Source organism: Cynocephalus volans, chromosome 16, assembly GCF_027409185.1.
Source record: "Cynocephalus volans isolate mCynVol1 chromosome 16, mCynVol1.pri, whole genome shotgun sequence".
Classification (NCBI taxonomy): Eukaryota; Metazoa; Chordata; class Mammalia; order Dermoptera; family Cynocephalidae; genus Cynocephalus; species Cynocephalus volans.
Window position 1 is genome coordinate 18880529 of NC_084475.1, and position 22728 is coordinate 18903256.

At 50.5% G+C, this 22728-nt stretch overlaps 1 protein-coding gene across 1 annotated transcript in view; it reads right to left on the minus strand.

Annotated features, from left to right (window-relative positions):
* The window catches only part of DNAH17 (dynein axonemal heavy chain 17), a 127458-nt gene that overhangs the window by 81208 nt on the left and 23522 nt on the right, over nt 1-22728 (minus strand). The window contains exons 14-21 of the mRNA XM_063080212.1: nt 18915-19023; nt 17827-17930; nt 13041-13181; nt 9978-10121; nt 7730-7912; nt 3086-3340; nt 1778-1947; nt 906-1128 (exon numbers count right to left, since the gene is read on the minus strand). Of these exons, the coding sequence (XP_062936282.1) occupies nt 906-1128; nt 1778-1947; nt 3086-3340; nt 7730-7912; nt 9978-10121; nt 13041-13181; nt 17827-17930; nt 18915-19023 (1329 nt within the window). The remainder of the gene's footprint in view (nt 1-905; nt 1129-1777; nt 1948-3085; nt 3341-7729; nt 7913-9977; nt 10122-13040; nt 13182-17826; nt 17931-18914; nt 19024-22728) is intronic.

Consider the following 22728-nt stretch of genomic DNA (forward strand, 5'->3'; position numbering starts at 1 on the left):
AGCCGTTTCCACCTCTGTGATCGCCGTGCCTGATGGTCTGTCTGCCGCGGGGGCCTCAGACGCCAGGTTTACCACCCCAGTTGTCACATGCGTGGCCCTGGAGCCCCTCGGGATTAGCCACACCTGCTTCAAATCCTGAGTCCTCAGCTGGGCTTTGGGCAGGGTGTCCCTGAGCCCTGTCACTTGCGGTCAAAACACAACAGGCTCCAAAGCAGGGCTTGGGCAAGGGGGTGGGGGGCAGCGCTGCAGGGCAGGGTGACCATCCAGCCCTGGGCTGTGGGGTCTCGGGCACCAGCTGGAGTCAGTGCATGGGGTGGTGGGGGGTGGGCCGTGTGTGGCTGGACACAGGGAAGGGGAGAGGTTGGGAGGAGAGGTGGACAGATCTGGAAGAGGGGAGGCGTCTCCTAGGTGGCCACATCTGGAGGCAGCTGGGCAGGGGCTTTAGGACCCTTCCCCTCCATCCTTCCCACCCCCAGCCCAGCCAGCACACACACCTCCTGTGATACTGTCAACTGGCATTTCCTAAATGAGCTCTAATGTGCTGTGCAAATGCAGCTTCGAGCCCCTCTTCTTTCACCCGCCTCATCTCTGCAGGGTCCCCTCTGGCCTCTGTCTCTCTCCACCACCCCTTGCACCCAGGGGCAACCCAGTGCTCAGGAGGAAACGTGGGATGTGAAGGCATTTTTAACCCAACAAAATGCCAGTCGAGTAGAGGGACTACCGGCCAAAGCTTGGAAGCCACCTCCATTGTCCCCTGTTCTCCAGGAAGCCCCCTCCTCCGCCTCACTGTTCCATGGGGGCCCGTGTCTGGTGGGCCTGGCCTGCAGCACCCCCCCTTGTGTACTCGAGCTGTCGGGCGGGCCCGGCTCTTCCTCTGGTCCTGCCTCCTCACCCCGCACCCCCACCTGCAGCTTCAGGTGAATCTCCTCCGGCATCTCCTCCCCATAGGTCTTGAGCAGCTCGATGGTTTGCTTCAAGGGCTCGAACATGTTGTCAGTGGCCGCCTGCCTCTCCTTGACCTTCATCAGGTGCCCCATCACCTCCACGAGGCCGTCATAGTCCCCCTCCTTGAGGGGCTTTTTTAAGCCCGTCGTGGCGACTTTCATGAAGGCCTCCAGGTCAGCCAGGCTGGGGAACGAGGGAACCGTGTGTGACAGACTGCTTCTCTCAGGGGGCCACCCTCGGCGGGAGAGGGGGAGGCCCGTCAGAGGGGGTGGACAGCACGGGGCACCCCGCCTGGGAGGGAGGGCTCCTGTCCACCTCCGGACACCTCCAGCATGCTGACGCCCTGCCTGGATGGTGCCCCATGCCTCACCAGCTTGGCTCAAATGGATCCGCAAGTACCAGCTTAAGGCTGCATCTCAGACGGGCCTCTGCTGGCCTCCCAGGTGGAACTTGCCAGGTGGCACTCTCTCTCTTAGGACTGTGCCCAACCCTGGCCACTGCCTGTGATCCTTTGGTTACTGGACTGTTCAGTGACAGCCTTCCCTGCCAGACTGCATGCTCCTAGAGCTTTCCTTGGCATCTGCGCCCGGGTTTAGTGAGTGCTCAGTGAGTAGGGGCTTGGACAAAGGGACAGAGCATTTGCTCACAGCTGAGGGACACCTTTCTGTGGGGACGAGGCCTTGGGGGTGGCTCTCCTTGAAGCCCGACCGTCAGCCCCACACCTGCCCCATGGTGGGAGGGGGAGGCCATTCACGGAAGCCCCCTGTGCATTTCTCGGGCTCTCCTGGGTTGTGGTCAGCCTGGGGCGGCGGGTGGGTGTGGCGGGGCCCACCTATTGATGACGTGGGTGCTCAGGTGCCTCTTGAACATGAAGCTCCAGCGCTTGATGGTGTTGAGGAGGGCCTGCTTGAAGGGACGGCAGTCGCACTGCAGCCAGCCGTGGAACACCTTGGCGTTCTCACACTTGGACACTTCCTCGTACAGCTTCTCGTAGGAGTCGATCTGGAAAACACGGCCCCCAGCATCCCGTCCAGGCCTCTGAGCCTGCAGGGGCATCGGCGTGTGGCCTGGGGCCAGGTGCCTGCATGCCCGCACTGGCCTGCCTACCTGTGCAGCTGCTGTGGGCAGGTGTCTGGCCCAGCGCTGGGCATGTGGGAGGCCTTCATTACAAGTTGTTTTTCCTTCTCCCAACACCCCCAGGGTTCCATCTAGCCCCAGCAGTCTATCTCCAGAACAGGATAATCTGTCCAAAAGGGACAGAATCAGGGAACGCCAGCAGGACTCTGTCACAGATTAGACAAGAGCCCTAAGAAGTGAACGTGATCACAGGCTCCCAAAGGGCATCCCTTAATTTCATGCTGCTTTACACCCTTGGGGCTCACCAACTCCACTAGCCCTCCCTACCTTGGGTGGCAAAATATATCCCCCTGGGGGTGGGTCTCTCACGGGGGCCCTCTTTCTCACCACACATTGGGAACAGAGTTGGAGGTTCATGCATTAACCATATTTTCTTATTTTCTGTATTCTTGATGCTCTGACATCTGGAACCTTGCTGACTCTGGAGGGACGGCCCCTCCCAGGGCTAGCTGATTCCCAGAGATAGCAGACAACTCGCCTGGGAGCACACTTTTCATATGAAACGAGCCAACCCAGAACCTCTACCTCCAACCACCCCTTTATGGAGCACTCGCAGGGTCTTACATGCTAGATCAATAGTCCTTGCCCTAATCACCCCAGGGCCAAGTACCAGACAACCCAGGACAGCTCCTATAGTGCAGAGCCTGCCGAGATTACTCACGCTAGCCAACCCTAAGCTGGCTTACTCTGCCTCTTCCTTCTGGTGGAAACCACAAGAAAGGCTCTTGCCCACACTTCTCCCTTGCTCCTTCTGCCTTCTGACCATCCCTGGTGCTCGCCTGTGTGGCCCTGCATGGCATGGCATCCCCCTGCTCTCAGGAACTGTGAGTAACAAACTATCTTTTCGATAGCAATCGCCTCTTGATCTGTTAGCCTCACCAGACCTGAATAACAATAAAGCCTACAACTCAAAACAATTCAACCAAGTTTTAGATCAAGCCTGGTGACCCTCTGCTGGAGGATTCTGGAGACAAGGAGACTGGTGGGTGAGGTTTGCACATACCTGCTGCTGGAACTGAGCAAGGGTGGGTGGTGTCTTGGGGGCAGTCTCATCGATCTGGGCATCAAGTTCCTCTGGGGTGACTGCATGCCCAAATATCAGGAAATTCCTCATGAACTCCTGGAGGTCATCCATCCAGAGGTAGGAGTACCTCTCAAAGGAGTCCTGATACTCCTCGGCCTCCTTCATGGCATTAATGACCAGGCTGGACACCTCCTCCCTCATCTCTATGAGGTCTGTGATGTCTTCCAGGTCCGTCTGAAGGGGCAGGGGAGAGGCAACAGGTGAGACGTCTTACCTGCCTGAATGATTTAGATTTGTTCTCCCTGCCTTGGAAAGTAGCTCTTTTTTGGTGAAAATGTTGCTAAGCTCTAAGATGGGAAACAGGGAAATTTGCCGATTGGTGATATTCTCTGTTGAGAAGATATTCTGAATGTAAACTTCGTCCGGAGGACTCTGAGATGACGCGCCCTTGGATTCATTCTTTCAATAGCTACTCAGCCCTTGCTGGGTGTCACATGCTGGGGTGGACACCAGGGACATAGTCAGGGCTCATATGGATCCTATGGTGCAGGGTGGGAGTCAGACATTCATCAAAGAATTGCAGACACAAAACATCATGGCTCTGACCCTTGCCATAAGGTGTAATGGGAGGAGGTCAGGGAATGCCCTGAGAAAATGACCATTGGTCTGAGAGCCTGTGGATGGGTAGACAAAGAGCAAGAGAAGCGGCTTTCAGGGCAATGGCAAAGCACGTGTCATGGTCCTGTGGTGGGAGGAAACAGTGTTTGGGGTAACTGAAAGAAGAAGTCTACCATGGTGCACAGCAGAGAGCACAGAGGCCCATGCCGGACAGGATCTTTTTAGTTGCAAGTGACAGAAAACTCAACCCAACTGGTGTAAGCAGAGAGAGAGTCCATTGGCTCATGTGACTGGAGAATGCCGTGGGGTGTGTGTGTGTGTGTGTGTGTGTGTGTGTGTGTGTGTGTGTGTGTGTGTGTGTGTGTGTGTGTGTGAATCATGTTTTATTTTCTGTATCTTATGATGTTTTAACATTTTAAAAAACCTCGCTGGTTGGGGAGAGATGGCCCCTCCCAGGGTAGCCAATTCCTAGAGATAGCAAAGGACTGAGCTGGGAACGTATTTTTCACACGCAAATCAACTAATCCTGAGTCCACACCCTCCAACCCCTCCCTGTATCTAACTCTCATACACCAGGCCAACCCTTCACCTGCCACGTCACCCAGGGCCAGCTAGAGACCACCTCGCTAGCCCAGAGCCCACCGACATGACTCAAACTGGCCAGTCCCGAACTGTTCCCTCTGCCTTGCCCTGCGCACGGGAACCCCAATAAAGGCTTTGGTCTCAGCTGTCCCCTCTCTCCTGTCTGCTTCCTGACCAACCCTGGTGCTTCCCCTGCAGCCCTGTGGAGAGGGTGTGCCTCTTGTTTCTAGGGAGACCTAGACCTTTCCATGTCGTCACTCAGTCACCTCCACACATTAAAATCTCCCAGTAGAAATGAGATGGGGTGGGGGCAGCCTGGCTTAGGGTGGATCACCAGGACCCTCATTCTGCTCTGCTCTGTCTCCCTCTGAGTGGGGTTCTGGGATGAGTGCAGGGGCTCCAGAATACACCTCCTGCCAGATTCGGGAGCACACGTCTTGGGTCCAGCTCTTGTTGGCCTGAGTGGGGTCCATGTGTGTACCTGAGCCCATCAGTTCAGATCGGCTTGGAGCAGTCAGAGCTCCCTCCTGGAGCCAGGGTGGAGTCAACGCCCCCCAAGCCACATGGGCTTTATCAGGAGAAGAGATCACGATATAAGAGGAAGCCAGAGAAGAAGGTGGGACCGGATGACCCGGGGCCTGATAGGCCACAAGAGTGTGGGATGTCCCCAGGGTAGCTAACACGATGGGATCTGCATTTGTAAAAGATCCCCCTTGCTGACAAAGGTGGAATGTACGGTGGAGGCAGGAGTTATACCTCAAGTGCCACGCTCCCTTCCCGCTGCTGAGAACCCAGGCTGGGTGGCTGGGGGTGCCGAGATCTTGATGGGGCAGAACTAGACAGGAGGGAACCTTGGCAGGTTTTCCCGATGGAGGGTGGGGAAGGCGAGGGAAGAGTGAAGCTTTACTTCTAAACATCCAGCCAGGGTAGTTGTGCCACCCAACGAGCAAGGGGCTGGGGGAGGAGGACTCTGGGTGTGCAGGACAAGCGTGTGCATTGCTTGGGATATGTGGAACTTGAAGGAGGTTGTTGAAGACACGGGCCAGAAGCCCTGAAGAGAGGACAGGGTCAGTGACAGAAATCTGGAAAATGGGTGGTAGTTGGGGTTGTGGACAGGAAGAGACCACCTGCAGGAACAGCAGAGTGACAAGAGAACAGGGTGGCCAAGACGTGAGGATGACCAGGAAATGCGGCTGGTCCTGGACGGCAGGTGTGTCATCATGTCACAGCTGCAGGGAGGTCCCATGGGCAGGCATGGGGGTGCCTGGGGATCCTGTCTGCACAGGTAAGGGGTGGAAAGGAGACTGGAGTAGTTGAGGAGTGGGAGAAAAGGAGGGGGTGGGGGCCGTACTGGTGAAAGTCTGGAAGGTGAAGCCAGTTGGGCTGGGAGGGGTGGGGGAGGCTCCTGGAGCTGGCCAGGCCATTGGCAGGCGCGCTCTGGACCTTCCAGAAAGCAGCCACCTGGGAAGGAAGCCTGAAGCTCCCGTGGCTCAGGCGGGAAGTGTACTCTTGGGATTTCAAGCAAACATAGGCGCTGCTGGATTTAAATGTGGTCAATGCTAGGAGTCAACTCACTCATCCGAGATTTTCTCCTGCTTTCCTTTCCATTTCCCCCAGGCGGGATCTAAGCTCAGGGTGGGCTGGGCTGGCGCAGCAGCGTGGCATGCTGGGGGTGGCCAGAACCGGCTCCTGGGGGCCTCTCCCTCCCTGCTGGTCTCCCCCTGTGGAGCAGCCCAGTTCTCTAGATCCTTGTGGTTTTAGACAAGAGCATAGGTCTTGCCATGGCCTCTGCTCTGAGCTCCCCACACTCTGACCCCTCCTTGTCCCCACCCCAGCTCCTTTGAGTTTGCCTCCCTGGTGCCCCATTGGAAATACCCCTCGGATACTCTCTGCCACTAAGCTGGGGTGCTTGGGTCTCTGGTGCCTGACCCTGGCACTGCATCAGATTTGTGGTGTCTCTGCTGCTAGGCTGGCAGGCTTTTGAGGAACCCTTGGCACCAGCCAATGTGCCTGAGTGTCCCCAGGTGTCTGTGAGACAGCCTATGTGTGTGTGTGCTGTAAGAGCCCAGGGGGTGGACAGCTCTGTCTGCAGTGACTGTTCGGTGTCTCCGAGTAGCCTGTTTTGGGAACACTCCAGTGGGCATGCAGGGCAGTCCCCAGGACACCCCGATGCTGAGGGCACTTGCTAACACAGTGTCTGTGTAACTGGCAGCAGACTACTCTGAACTCTGGAGCAGCAGCTTGCTGTATGCACTGGGGATAAGCAGGTCACCTTTTTGTGTCTCAGAAATCCCAAGCCATTTTCTGCCTGACCCCACCAGTCTGGAAAACCCCTCTCACCCTTCGAGAGTCAGCTCACGTGTTGGCTCCTCTTGGAAGCCATCCTTGACCTTCCTGCGTCGTTAGCTCTTTCCTCTGCGTCCTCACTTCTCCTCACTACATGCACACACATGCGAATAGGCACATGTGCACATGCAGACACACACACGAACACATGTGCATACGTCCCTCCTCCTAACAGTACAGAGCATCTCCCCGTAAATATTTGTTACTACGAATAATACATGCCCCTTATTAAAATTCAAACAATGAGGGATACATGAAACGAAAAGCCCCCACCTGCACCCCCGTCCTCCCTCCCTCCTTACCTCCTCCTTACCCACCTCCCGGTTGCCAGAAGCAAGCACTCAACAGTTTGTAGTGTACCCATAAAAAGACAGGTTTTGTTTGTTTAAACAAGTGAACTCATATTCCAGACGTTGTTCTACAACAAGTCACGACATCTTTCCAGCCCTGGCTCCCAGATTTTGTATGAATGGCACAGACTCTACGGAACGCCTCCCGTCCTCTTTTCTGACTTTCATTTTACTGTTATACAAACAAATCCTCCGACCAGTGCAGCTCCTCCAACATTCCTTCGGGAGGGAGCTGGATTTCCCTGACTTTTGCACCCCCAGAATCTGACCTGACACTTTGTGTGACCTGGCAGGCGTCTGGTGTGTTTAGGGGACATGGATGCTAAAGACAGTGGAGGACACATTTGTCCAGACGCCCGAATGCTCAGAGAATCCCAGTGTTTCAATTATACAGCTGAGTGAACTGTCAGGAAGAGGGGAGGATGACACTTGGCATCTTGTTGAGGGGTGGGGGAACACTGGGGGGGTGGGACCCAGATAGGCCGTCCAGGGAGGAGCTACTTTGGGGAGAAGGATGGATTCGGGAGAGGGGAGAGAGAAATTGGGTCTGTAGTCCTGGGGGACCTGAGAGCACAGAAACCCGCGAGCTCCTCACCACAGCCCGAGCTATCGTCATTTCACATGTGCACAACCAGCATTGGTGAGTGAGGAAGGCAACCCCAAAGCGGGAAAGCAATGAATGCCCAAGCGGGGACGCTGGGTAAGGCCGCATCAAGCCGAGACTGACCTTGTAGCTCACTCTGCCCTTGGCCAGTCTGGGGATGAACCTGGCCACATTGTAGATGTCGTTGACCAGGCTCTCGATCAGCGCCAGGAAGCCAGCCTCTGAGCCCATCTCCAGGGATGGATTGAAGACCAGCCCATCCTCGTCCAGCTCCATGCGGACTTCAAACAGGGGCGCGACGCTCTCCTGAAACAGGCATCATGGGGTCAGTGCGTCTGCCCCCTCCCCAAGACGATTCTCAATGCCCAGTTGTCCACTCTGGGCACCATCCAGGGTGTGGCTACCTCCTGCTGGCCTGGACCACGTCGGACAGCACATGTCTTGGGGGTCCACACTTGAGCCATCAATATGGGACCAGGTGCACAGCCCTGAGGCTGACAGCAGGCTGGGACCAGCTCTGTGGCCTTGGACATGTCACTTAACTCCCTGCTTCCCTCAATATATAAAGTGAGGACAGTCATTTTATATAAGTGAGATATTCATTGTCCCCCTCTCTGGGTTGTTTTGAGGATGATGAACATTGTCGGAATAAAAATGGAGTCACTTATGTTAAACACACACACACACACACACACAAATGGAGCCAGGGAAGGACATGGAGGGAAGGTTTTCGTGCACATGTGTCTGATCACAAGAACTATCACAAAAGACTGCAAAACCACAACCTGGCAGAAGGCCGCCACGATCTTACACAAAAAATGCTTGTGCCTGGACATCTGCCCACAACAGCATGTCCACCCTTGGGCTGGTGCCACTCTTGTTATCAATCCTTGTGGCCAAGGATTATTATCCTAAACAGCTACGTGATCCCCCTCACTTCTCCTCCAAAACTGTTTGTCTTCCATCACCTCCCTGAATACGCACATGGTGTGCTATGGCATGTGTACTCCCATTGCGATGGCCTATTCCTGAATAAATATCACTTTTTTTTAGAGAGCCCCTCTCTGTGTGTTATTTAGGTTGATGGGACTAAATGGATTAGTAACATACAAAGCATGTACAAGAGTGGCTGGACATGCCTCACGTCCCTCGGGAGATCCCATGTGCAAAGAACATGCACAGCTGCAGCCCAGCTCAGTCTGATCTCGGAGGCCCCTGCAGGGCTGCACGTCTGCCCCATTTGTAAAGTGATGGATCAAGGTTAACCCTAGTGCTCCTCCTGTCGCATCAGGCCCACAGAGGGCCACGAGATCCACACCATGGCCACTGACCTTCCCCCAACACAAGTTCCCCTCGGACCTTGGGTGATGGGGCTATGGGCCCACCCGTTGCTCCATGACCACGGAGCACTGTTTGCTAGTGTCTGAGCGAGGTGCTCATTGGTGCGAATGGTCAGTGTCATGAACTCAGATGCCCAGGCTTTTCTAGAGACTAACTCAGAGGTCTGCTCCAGCCACCAAGCCACCTGCAGATGGGAGGACACTGCTATGGGGACATCACCACGGTACTTCCTCGGTTTGCAGACACTTTGTATCACTCGCAGATGCTTGGTGAACCTCGCAGGTGGCAGTGACGACTACTTCCATCAACAGCACTTTGGATCTGTGACTGGTGACCAACCGGCCTTGGAGACACATGTGTGGGGTCCGGACACAGTTTATCCACCCCCCAAGGCTAGTACAAGGGTCTCATGGCCATGTTGCTTTTCTTTTGGGGGTTGGGGGAACTGGGGGTCTTTGATCTACCGGCAGAATTAAAAATAATTTGGAAACTATTGTAAGGAAAAAGAGACGAGTAGGGAAGGGGGTGATCCCATGGAGAATGCTGGAGAACACGTCTCGATGGACTTGACCAGCGCGGCCTCTCTGCTGGTCTGGTCTACGCTTCCACTCAGCCAGACAGAGGGTTGAGAGGCTAGTGGCTGATGCTGGTGACAGGGGGCACTCCTCCTCCAATCGACATGAGTGGGGTCAGTGGTGCCTGCTTTCCCTCACCTGGCAGTAAGATGGGACAAATCTCTTAGATTCGTTTAGATATTCTACAGCTGACTTATGTTATGGCAGATTTAAGGTGACCAGCTTGTCCCACATGCCCGGAACTGATGGAGTTGCTGGCGTACAGGATTTTCAGTTTTAAGACCAACACACCTTGGTCACCCTACACAGACTTTAATTAGTCTGTTTATATATAAAATGATAGCCTGTTATTTTTAATCAGGAAACTGCAAACTATAGACTCCAACATTGACCTTACTTTATATTTATAAGAATTTATATTCATATATATAAAATACCTTATATTTATAACTTACATCTATAACCATGTTGTCTATGAGGTAACTCAAAGATTTGTGAATAAAATGGTCAAATTCCTCCAAGACCATGTTGTCAACGTAGTGGACATAATCCTTCCAGGATGGGCTCGATGTGTCTGCTCTGAACAGCTCTGCATTTTCCTACAAATGGAAGCACACAGCGGGCTGGGTCATTGTTCACTCCTGAATCAATCTATTCGACGACTTTGGACTATCTGCATCCTTATTCATACTCCCTGGACACGGGTCTGCTTTCAGCTTCTTGGATGTGCTGAAGTCTTTCCCATGATAGTCTTTGCACAGGCTGCTCCCTCCCGTTCTTGCCAGGTCTGGCATATTCTTTTTTTTTTTTTTTTTTTTAATCCTATATAAAGATGACCGGTAAGGGGATCTTAACCCTAGTCTTGGTGTTGTCAGCACCACGCTCAGCCAGTGAGCGAACCGGCCATCCCTATATAGGATCCGAACCCGTGGCCTTGGTGTTATCAGCACCACACTCTCCCGAGTCAGCCACGGGCTGGCCCAGGTCTGGCATATTCTAATCTTTTAGGTCTTTCCTCAAACGTCGCCTCCTCACAAAGGCCCTCCTTGAACACCCCTATCCATCTCAAATTGTGTTCCTGTCCCTGCCCACCTGTATTCCCTCTTGAAAGCCAGTATTTATGCCCACCATGGCACAGATGACAGCTCTGAATTGCTTCATTTAACTGTGGTCTGTTTCTCCCTTGGATGCCCAGCTTCACGAGGTTAAGGACAGACTATCCTTTGCACCACTGTACCTGCAGCACTCAGCAGTATGCCTCGGACAGAGGAGGAACTCATGAATGGATGGATGGATGGATGGCTTGGTGGGTAGGTGGGCGAGTGAGTGGATGATGGACGAATGGACAGATGGCTGGGTGGATGGACGAATGGATGGATGGGTGGATGGGTGGATGGGTGGATGGGTGGATGGGTGGATGGGTGGATGGGTAGGTGGATGGATGGATAGATAGATGGATGGATGGGTGGATGGATGGGTGGGTGGATGGATGGATAGATGGATGGATGGGTGGATGGATGGATGGATGGGTGGGTGGATGGATGGGTGGGTGGATGGGTGGATGGATGTATGGGTGGATGGATGTATGGGTGGATGGATGGGTGGGTGGATGGATGGATGGGTGGGTGGATGGATGGGTGGGTGGGTTGTGGGTAGGTGGGCAAGTGAGTGGATGATGGATGAATGGACAGATGGCTGGGTGGATGGATGGATAGATAGATGGATGGATGGATGGATGGATGGATGGGTGGATGGATGGGTGGATGGATGGATGGATGGATGGATGGATGGATGGATGGATGGATTGATGGATGGATGGGTGGATGGATGGATGGATAGATGGATGGATGGATGGATGGATGGATGGACAGATGGACAAATGGCTGGATGGATGGAGGGAGGGATGGATGGATGATGAATGGGTGGATGGATTGGTTGATAGGCGGGTGAGTGGGTGGATGATGGAGGAATGGACAGATGCACTGAGTAGATGGATAGACAGACAGATAGATGGATGGATGAATGAATCTGTGAGACACTGAGTGCTACAGGGGAACACAAAGACATATATGACTCAGTCCGTACACTTGGGCAATTATACTCAAATAGAGGAGGGAAGACACAGGCTCAACAACTTCAGTGTAAGATAGAAATGGTTCAGATGACTATACTGGGAGTAAAGGACTCTATCGAGAATGTACATGGAAACAAAGCCTTGCATAAAAGACAGGGTGGTCTCATCCAAGCTGAGGAGCAGGTGAGGCTTGTCTCATGGGCTCACCGGCCTGTGTCTCATGCAGGTTGCCGTTCCCTGCGGCTTGGCTTCAGCCCCTCTGTCCCCCATCTCCCCACTCTCTCGCTTTGCCCCTATGCTCTGAACCTTTTCTAACCCTAAGCCAAATCTATCTCTCTTGGGCCCTGTTTCCAATACTTCTGAGAGTGTTAACAAGTTAATCAGTTAAGTCTTCCCAGTAATATTTTTGCAGTCTAACGTTTACTTTAGTGGGAACTTCTGACATGGCAAAGGGAGAAGGGAGAGGATCTGGAAATGAAGCAGAATATCCTGTGGTCCAGTAGGGTCCCTCCACTGGGGGGATGACCTTCAAAGCACAGACCTGACCACAGGAACAGCCAACAATAGACCGTTCCCCAGGGGCCCAGCTGGTCTGTCTGGATGAGGTGGCCCTTCATGAAAGTCATTCCTGTTAATTTGCTCCACGCACGGGGAAACCCAGAAAAACTGCCCTGAAAATATCTTGAGCTCGAGGGAGAATTTTCTCTTTTTCAGGCTAATGCAAAACTCCACCTTTCACATTCTCCTTGGCGACAAGTTCAAGCGCAAGCTGGATAAAACGACCGCCGACTGAGGAAGGCATGAAAACCCACGCGATGTCGGGAATCCAGGCAGAGCACCCCGGAATGCTGGGCTACCTTTCTGCAGTCTTCTCTGAATGTGCAAGCACTGAGGACAATCCCAGAGGCCATCAGGGACGTAGACCCATGGACCACTGAGACTACCGACAAGAAGGAATAACCCACAGTCTGGCAGCAGAGCAGGTGTGTGCTATCCCATTACCCCCACTGCACGTGCTGGCAGCAGTGCCCCATGCACACGCATCCAATGCTTCACACTCTGCACACACTCATGAGTGGGCAGCCCAGGAAGGACACCGAGGACCACACTCAGTGCCCACCCTCAGTGGCTTATCCCAGAAAAACAAGATTTGTTGACCTTGTATGCAGATGTCACTTGCCTATGCCAACTTTGTGCAGGGTGGGGGGCTCTGATCCCCCTAGAACGGGGAAGGGCAGACACATAGGAGCAATCAGGCTTCGAGGCGTGCAGTCAGGATGGTCTGCTATGTTAAGATAAGACTTGCTTGGATTAAAGATCATAGACTCCTGTGCCCTAAAAAATGTCATTCGTCACTTTTATGAAATCTCTGGCTTTGCCTTTTCTCTCTCCCCGCCACTAAAAGCCAGGGGGCTCTCCAACAACCTCCTGGGCATTTCCTTACCGCGACCATGGCTTGGATCTTCAGGCCGGCGTCCCTGACCGCTGTGTAGCGCTTGTTGAGATTGGCCGTCCTTCCATCCAGGTCCAGCAGGGCCTCTTTCTTACTGTCCTTTCTTTCAAACAGCGGGTTGGCCGACCAATCCTGAAAGGAAAACACGAGAGGGAGTGAGGCTGTTCTGGAGAAAATGCTTCTGCTCAGGTCCTTTCCTGCACACCCTTAGGTGTGAGTTTTCTAGTCCCTTGCTGATCTCAGATGGGAGCTTAGTTCTCGGTGACCTGTGCTCACAAGGGGCTTAACTGAGCATTGACCAGACAGCCTTAGATGACTTAACTCAAAATAAAACCGGGGCCTAGAGGGACCACCAGGAGACTGTCAAGGTATTTCATCGGTCGGGCCAGAAAGTGATCACTCTTCTGGGGAAGGAGCATCTAATTTCCTTGTTGGGCATAGAAGGACCTCAGGGCCGAGTGACGTCTGGTCAGTGCTGGATGGATCATGCATAGCTGCAAATGGAGGGCCGGGTGGGAGTAAGTCCCTTTCGTGGGGGCTGCTGACTGCTGACAGGGAAGGGTGGGGATGGGTGGGAAGTGCGGTTGGGGTTCCGGCTCCCCTGCAGCTGGGAGTGCAGCCACAAGGGTGGGTGGAATTCACCTATAATTATGATTTTGATTTTACTCTATTATTCAATAATTAGGTTTTTTTTTTTTACTTTAAATTTCCATCAAAGTGATACACTTTGTATCAAAATGTGTAACAAGAAAAGTTTCTGACAAAAAAAAAAACACACACACACGTGACTTTTTGTACCCATCTCTCCCGATCCCCCATCCTATTCCCCACTGGAAATCAGGGAAACTTCAGCTTTCCCTCTTCTAGTGGCTGCCTCCAACATGCTAGATAATTTGTGGGATGCTTTACATCAATTTAGCTATTTCCAGTATGAATGATGAAGATTTAGATCACGTGCCTCCTTCCTCTATCCAGTATTTGATATTTCATTACTTTTAGTTCTTCTATTGAAGACTTTTGTGTAGGTGTAAATGATACGATTAAACCTCCATGCTTAGCTTGTTAGAAGGATTTATTCTCCAAGTTCTGCTTTTCTTATGATCTGTTTTATTGCTTCATGGTCAGCAAAATGTTTTCTGTGTCTTGGTTGGCTTGGATGACTATGACAAAAATATCCTAGTCTAGGTGGCTTACACAACAGACTTTTACTTCTCAGAGTTCTGGAGGCTGGTAGTCCAATATCAAGGTGTCGGCAAATTCAGTTCCTGCTGAGGGCTCACTTGCTGGTGTGCAGAAGGCCACCTTCTCAGTGTGTCCTCACATGGCAGAGAGAGAGAGAGAGTGAGCTTTCTTGTGTCTCTTCTTATATGGGCACTAATCCCATCACAAAGGCTCTACCCTTGTGTCCTAATTACCTCCCAAAGGCCCCATCTCCAAATACCATCACATTGGGAATTAGCGTTTTGAACTAAGAATTTTGGGGAGACACAAACATGCAGTCCATAGCAGTATAATAATGTACATTAAAATTTCCTCTAGGGCCGAGCCCATGGCGCACTTGGTAGAGTGCTGCGCTGGCAGCGCGGCGACTCTCCCGCCGCGGGTTCGGATCCTATATAGGACTGACCGGTGCACTCACTGGCTGAGTGCCGGTCACGAAAAAACGACAAAAAAAAAAAAAAAAAAAAAATTTCCTCTACATTTGTGTTCTGGCCTTTTTTCTAACAACTTTTGCTTTTATTCATATAGATAGATTGGCAATAGCGTTATTGGGAATATAGCATCTTAGGACAATTATAATCTATCATTATATAGATTTTACTTGATCCTTTATGTTTCTCTGAATATATATTTTTTGCTTTGCATTGTCCATTGCTGATTAATACATTTTTCATCATGTATGTGTAAGTATATATAAAACTGCCATCTGAAATTGCCTTTTTTAAAGCTCAAAAATGGTCAATTATTGTAAATTTCATATGGTTTCACCTAATTGTTGATCATTTTGTCTTTCACCTTTCCATTTTGTTTCTGATGTCTCTTGTAAGTAGCAGCCCAATCTGAATGCTCCACTTTTTGATAATTTGTATGTATTGTCATAACATATATAACATTTGTCTTTCCTTTGTTATCATGTTTTATCCTTTTTCATGCTTTCTTACTGCTTCCTCTCTTGGGGAATTTTGCTTTAAAGGTCACAGTTTATTTGTCTTTATCTTCTTTGGCAGTTTGAATAGTAGAAACCCTGTTTATAATTTCACGAGTACTCGGGCTGGCCGGTCAGCTCAGTTGGTTAGAGCTCAGCCTTATCACACCGAGGTCATGGGATTTGATCGCTGTGTCAGCCAGCCACAAAAAACAGTAAAGTTTTAACTAGTGCTTGCCATTAAGTTTATCAAAGCTATTTTTTAAATATTTCTCTGGTGATGGAAATAAAGAAACATTACTTTTGATTCCCACTGCACGTGTTTGGGAATTCAGGATATCTCTAATTCCCCTACTCCACCTTTTTGCCTACCCATAACTTCCAATTGTTGATCATGTTTATTACTGTGGACGTTGTTGCTACCATCTACATTTCTTTTCATGTATCGCTTTTGACTTTGGAGTATAATCTTTGACAACCATATTTAAAGGTTAGAGAGAGAGAATGGCCCTGGGCCTCAGAGGTGGACAGTAGGCATGTGGGGGCTCTCCAGGGGCCTTGGTGGCAGGTGTCCTCGCAGGATCAGGATGCAGAGGGGGCTCCCCTCCTTCCTCCTGCCTGACCCTCCCCTGCCTGCCCACTCCCCACCGCCCAGGAGAGCTGGTGGCCCGACCCTCTGAGAAGGCCAGGAACGCTGTGCGCCACGCCGAGGGATTCGGAAGCCCGAGGGGTTTAAGACATCTGGTTTCTGGATTTAACAGCCCGATAGAGGAATAGCCACCGAGGAGCCTGTGTGAGTGTCTCAGGAGATCGACAATAAGAAACACCTCATGACGTGGAGCAGGAGTGTCAAGATGAAGAGCCCATAAGTGGGGAGATGAGAGACACGGTGCCAGATCCAGAGAGGACTGTGGATGCGACCCGAGCTGCAGACAGGCAGGAGCCGTGGGACAAGGTGACGGGCCGCAGAGGGTGCCGTGAGCTAAAGAAATGCTGCCCCTCTCAGATTAGAAGTTATCGATGTCCAGAGAACATTGACTGAAGGAGACATACACCTGGACACACTCTGGTGACACTTCTGAACCCTGAAAACAATGAAGAACTTTGCACACCTCCAGACAGAGCATAAGGGGCTCACGGTGAAAGGGCCACGGCATCGTCAGCCTCCTTGCCACGGAAGTGCCACGATGGGGCTGCCAAGGCTGAGCTGTGCCCCCAAGTCCATGTGTAGAAGCCGTCACCCCCATGCCTCAGGATGTGACTGTATGTGGAGATGGGGCCTTCGCAGAGGTAATTAGGTTAAAATGAAGTCATTAGAGCGGGCCCTAATGCAATTGGACTGGTGTCCTTATGAGAAGAGGGGATTAGGACACAGGCACACACAGTGATGACAACTTGAGAACACAGGGAGAAGACATCTTCAAGCCAAGGAGAGAGGCCTCCTTCAGGAAAAACCAACCCTAGTGCACTCTGATCCTGGACTTCCAGCCTGGGAGAAAATAAATGTCTGCTGATTAAGGCCCCCATTCGCGGGTACTTTGTCACAGCAGCCACAGGACACTAACACGGGGCTGTATCTAGACTGCCGAAAGAAAATGACCGTATCAAAAAATGCTTTACGTGGACAAGATCTTTCTAGATGAAGTTGAAAAAAAGATATTTTTGGACAAGCGGGGACTCAGAAGGTGTGTCACCAGTGCACCCTTTCTGAGGAAATCACTTGAGGAACTATTCCATTCAAATGACAACAGAATCAGGGGACGAAGAACAGTTTTTGTCTACAGCTTAGTAAACTTAAGCAGATGATGACGAAGTGAACGTGAACTTAATGTAGAAAAGCAGCTTCACATTGCGGCAAGCCAAAAGATTCTTGAGATAGAAGAGACCTTTTCCAGCGAAAACATTAATAACAACCTGGATCAGAAATTCTAAATGATTTCAACCCAGGGGTTTGTGTTCCTGTTGGGGGTGTGGGAGGGGGGGTGAAGGCCGCATAATCGGAAGTCCCGTCTTAGTCGGGGGCTGTCGCGGGGCAGTAAAACAGCAGAGTTGTGGGGCATTTAATTTTGATATGTTGATAGAAAATATAGCTTAAACACGAGATTTTTAAAAATAAAATAGAGCTATGTAGTAGACATTGCAAATTAACAGGAGGGGGAATTTTAAAAAACATCCTTTTGGATACATTGCTGCAAGTGTTTTTGCAAACTAGGGCACTGGTGACAGGCCGTGGGAAGGTAGTGAAGGACTTCCCACCATGTTCTGGAATGAGCTTGGGTTAGAAGAACCACGCTGCTTCTGCACTGAGCAATGGGTTTAGTACTGGTAAGGCTGAGTCTGAGCAAATCCCCACCGTGTTCCCGGTGCTGGCCTGGCACAGACAGGGCCCCCCCACACACATCTACTGAGCTCAACAGAATGGAACAGAACTGGATTCCACAGTGACCAGGCTCTTTCTGCCTTGGGCCACTCTGACATCGTGGTACTGGTCCAGAGCCCTGAATGACAGGTTCTCCCTGCCTTCTGCCACAAGGCAGAATTTTCCATCGACCTCTCTGTGTGGCCCCGTTTGCCCCAGGACATACCAGGGGCCACCACGAAGCCCTGCTCTGTGCTCTGCAACCTGCTTACCTTCATGGCCTGGGAAATTCCTTCTATATTTTGCTTTGCTTTTTGCATCCTGTTCTGCAAGTTATGTAGAATTTCTCGCATCTCTTGAATGTATTGAAACACACCTAAAATATAAGTGTAAAGGAGTCTTACAGAATGAACGATTCGGCAAGACGCAGACTTTTCTTGGGCTGGCTTGACACCCATTATTATGAGACAGCTCTTAGAAGATCTTTCTACTGCTCGACAACATGAAGCAGAAGAAATCACTGAGGATTCCCTGGAATGAAATGCCGAGGCGTGATGTCTTTCATTCCGCTCAGGAGCCCCAGACTCCTGATGTTAAAGGGCCTCTGCTTCCGTGAGCCCCAGCCCCCTCCAGCCACCATCAGAACACCAGAGAGACTTGAGCTTCTTTACAAAGCTGTCAGGGGCCTGGAGCTGCTGGAAAAGTGATGTGCTCTTAGGCAGACGTGAGAGGAAAGAAACATGGCTTTGCACAGAAAAGTCCAGACAAACCCCAATTTCAGGGAAGTGGATGGTGACATTTGGTCCCACCTTCTAGATGAGACGGGACATGGCAGAGGGGGACTGAAATGGTGGCAGAAGGCAAGTCGGAAGGTCTCAAGGAAAGGGGAGCAAGAGTGGGGTGCCCGTGGGAACATCAGAGGTGGAGCCAGGGGATGGGGGAGGTTGGGGGTCTTCTGCCCGGTCGGGTGGTAGAATGAGGGGAGGACAGGGACTCGCAGCTACATGTCTCTCTACTTTCCCAACATCTGCCCTGAGCCAGCTGAGATGTACGTTTGCCGAGCTCACTGCTGTGTGCACTCAGCCACACAACCACTGGCAGGCCCAGTTTGGAAACTTTGGAACCCTTGGAAGTGCTCAGGGAGTCTTTGCCCGATTCCATTTGTAGGTGATGCAAATTGACTCTTCCTGGACTGGGCAAGTAGGGAGGAATTTCCTGCAGCTCTAAACACAACCCTGCTGCAGTTAAACCAGATCCAGGAAGCAAGGAGGCAGAAGTGGCTGCTCCAGGGGTGTTTGAGGACAGAGGCTGGGCAGGTGGGACCCCCAAGCTCAATTCAAGGTGGAATGAACCTTGGTACCTTCGCTGTTCCAGAATAATGTCGTTTCAGCGCTCAATAATCTGACATCAATTGCTTCCAATTCTGACTTTATTAGTGGAAATTCTACCGCTTTCACAGTCGTCTTTACCTGCAACAACAACAAAAAGGCCACAGTTTTAGTGTTTTTTTCCTCCAAATCCAACCAGATTTTAAATCGTTCTATGGTAAGGATTTTTATTACTCAGTACCAGCCAAACCAATTATGATTGGTGTTATTCGTTTGGGAATTCTATGTAGATCATACTTTAGGAGATTCCAACTTTTAGAATGATTTTTCTCACCAAGGATTTGTTTGTATAGTTAACTCTTAATTACCCACATTATGCAGTAGAAAGAGATAGAAATCCTGTACTGTAAACACAGCGAGTGCATAATCCCGAACTTTTAAAATTTGGCTTAGGGTCACAAAAAGAAAACCAAAGAAATACACGTGGATAACTGGAGCATCTCTGGGCTCAAAACCTCTCCTTGGTAATGAATCCGAAGCCGGAAATCTAGTCGTGCAACAGGGCATGCAGGATGTGCGTAGGAGCTGTGTGAGTTGTTAATGGGCCGGCGTTAGCAATGCTATAGAATCTAGACCGTCTCAGTGCAGTGCTGCCCTGCTCTCAGAAATCCGTGTTTGAAAACCTGAATTCACAAAACAGAATAAACGAGGGAGAAAGAGGTTGTATACAGTTTTTATAAATTATTCCCTTAAATAACAAGCACCATTTGAGCTCTGGAATGTCTTTCTATTTAGCAACATTTTGCCTTATTTATTACTTCTCAAGGACACTTCTATAGAAGGCGAGGGGTTACACAGAATTAAAATGGTGCGTGAGATGCTAATGCTGCGCCTTTCAGAATAATTTTTTTTTATTGAATCATAATTGATTATACATATTTTGGGGATTCCATGTTGACATATGTTGATCAAATCAAGATTACTAGTATGTATATTGTTACAAATCGTACTTATTCTTTACGCCCCTTGTGCAATCTCTCCCCCTCCCTCGGTCCCTCCCCTCTCCCCCCTCTAATCACCCTAGATTTCTTCTGTCCTTCTGAAAGAGTCATGGTTACTCTGTTGATGTGTTGCCTAGATGATCTGTCCAATGCACCTTTCAGAATAATTCTTCACATACTTTTGGTACCTTAAATGGCGCCTCTGTCTCAACACCTTCAAATGTTTTCAGACCATTAACTCTTAGAACAAGTGGGTGAGGGCAGAGAAATAAAATAAATAAAGGCTGCTACCCGCTAAAAACCAGACAGAAATAAAAGAAGCGTCTGCAGAATTATAAAGCAAGACAGTGTGATGTAAGATTTCATTTGTCAGGGTCTGGTTTTCAAACAGTTACAAGGACAGTGGTCTCTTCCCAGTTATGGAGTCCTTGCTTTGAGAATACGTCCCAAGTGAGATAATCTCATAATACGTTGTCTTCACTGTATTTGTAACTAAGTCACTGTGAACGGAGAAGAGAGCCCTTTGTGCAGAATTTAACCAGCTGGAAACAGGGGCTGTTTCTGATGACAAGACCATGGTCAAAGATAGCAGGGCCACCTGGCGATCGGAACCCAGGGTCCCCTGCCGTGGCTGCCTGGCAGGCAGAGCGTGCCTCTGCCAGCTGGAGGCAGGGCTCCGGGTCTTACCCACAGTTTACCCAGATGCTCAGATGCTTGAGTTATTGACTGGCTGTAAATAGCCCAGAAAAGTAGCTAAAAATTATTATGCCCTTACAATTTCCAGAGTAAACAATGTTGTGATAACATCGATTTAATATATACCGTTTATTATTCTGCAACAGCCCATGTTGTAAATCCACAGCTTTATGGCACATTTCACAGCAGTGTGATCTGGGGGGGAAAAAAAATCACACTCAGGTGGTCCTGCAGACATTCCAGTAGATTCCCTGAAGAACTGCATTCACTCTGGTCTAGGATATTAATGCACGTTAGCAGTTCGGAGGCCTGTGTCATCTCCCGGCAAAAGAAATGATGCTAAGAATAAGAAGTCCATTGAAAGGACCCAGGAGCATCTTCAAATATGTGTGTATCTGATGGATACAGCTGGCCGGTGATCTCAGTGGTTAGAGCACAGAGTTATAACACCAAGGTCAAGGGTTTGGATCCCCATACCAACCAGCCACCAAAAAAAAAAAAAAAAAAAAAGACAAAGAAAACAAGTCTATATAATGTACACATATTCATGCATGCCCTTATAAATATACATGTGAAGAAAAGACGTAATAAGAGATCTGCTGTAACCGGTGCTAAGAAAAATATAAAATTTTAAGAGATTAATGTAAAACGAAGGGACCAACTCAGCTATAATAATAAGAGCCACTGGTGGAGCTCAGCCTGGAGTCTGGTTTTCTTACTGCCCACCCTCATCCAGTGTTTTTGTTAAGGGTGCCATGTCGTTCATAGCCGGAGATGACATGATTTACGGATTGAACACTATTTACGGGATGCTTGGTTGGGTTCTGTTTGGAAGATCAGTGGTGGAAGATCAATTTTTCGTTTCATTTTAAACACTATTTGTTGGATTTTTCTCTTCCTGATTACATGGTCATTGTAGCCAATCTTCTGCACTGGAAGTAACCCGTGAACACTTCTCCGGGTTACTATTTCTCTAAGCACCGTGCCTGGGCGGTGGTCCGGGGAACGGAGGGGCCCCGAGCCTGAAGACAAGCGCCTGGAGAGCTGGTCCAAGGAAATCCACTTAGAACAGACACTGGTGATCCGTCCTTGAGTCAATGACATTTTTATCTTGGAAAACGAAATCATGGAAACTCAGCTCACTTTACTTTATATTAGGTTTCATTTCAACCACGCCCTAATTCTTAGAATGGAAATGAAAGAAATACATCCACGGTTGATTCTCTGGTGCTTGTGTGGGGGTTGGGGGGTATATTTCTGACAAATCCACGTGACAGCACAGCCTGACACATTTCAGGTCACCTTTGGCTTCCACAGCCTGTTCACGAAGCAGGTCATTTCTACCAAGAGCTGGAGGCTTCCTCAGTCTCCCCAAGGCCTCATTCTGAATTTTCTAATATTCCAACCCTTCTCTTCTGAAGCATCCTAGGTGGGCATTGATTTGGGCACTTGGTCAATACTTGGTGATATATGGCCACCGTCCCCTACATGAGGCGTCTTGTAAGCAGGTCCTCAGCGAGAGAAGCGCCCTTTGAATTCACCGTATTACTGTTGCTGTTTCTTTCTCTCCGAGTAGGATGGTGTGTGGCACAGACAGAGCTGCAGACAGAGCGTAGCGGGAAGGCTGGGGAGGGAGGGGACAGGAAGTGGGTCGAGCTGGTGTCAGGGATGGAACTGGCACACCCCACAAGACCCCTGCAAAGCAGGACCTGCAACTTGGCCAGAGAAGGGGGGCAGAGCTTGGCCTGGAGGTGGCATGGAAAGAGCCCTCCAGGTGAGGAATGTGGGAGTGTGTAAGTACCTCTTGGGCAGACCGAGACATGAAACACAGAAGGAGAAACATGGCGGGTCCCAGACAGTCGCTCCAGTTGGGGGCAAGCTGGCTGCAAGAAACGTGAACCTACTCGAGCTAGCTCAAGTCACGTGGGGGCGCTCACAAAGTAAGGCTGCAAAGAGGAAACTGGCAGACATCAATGCACCTGGGAGACCCCCAGGGACAGAGCTGGAACATCCACGCCAGGGTGTCCCTCTTTCTCAGGACCCTCTGGCCATCTGCTCCACTTTCCTGCTCCCTCCTTCGTGCAGCCTCTGTTTCTGCTCCCCCGTGACCCTGTGACTCCCATGTGGATGAAGCTGGGGCTCGCCACCC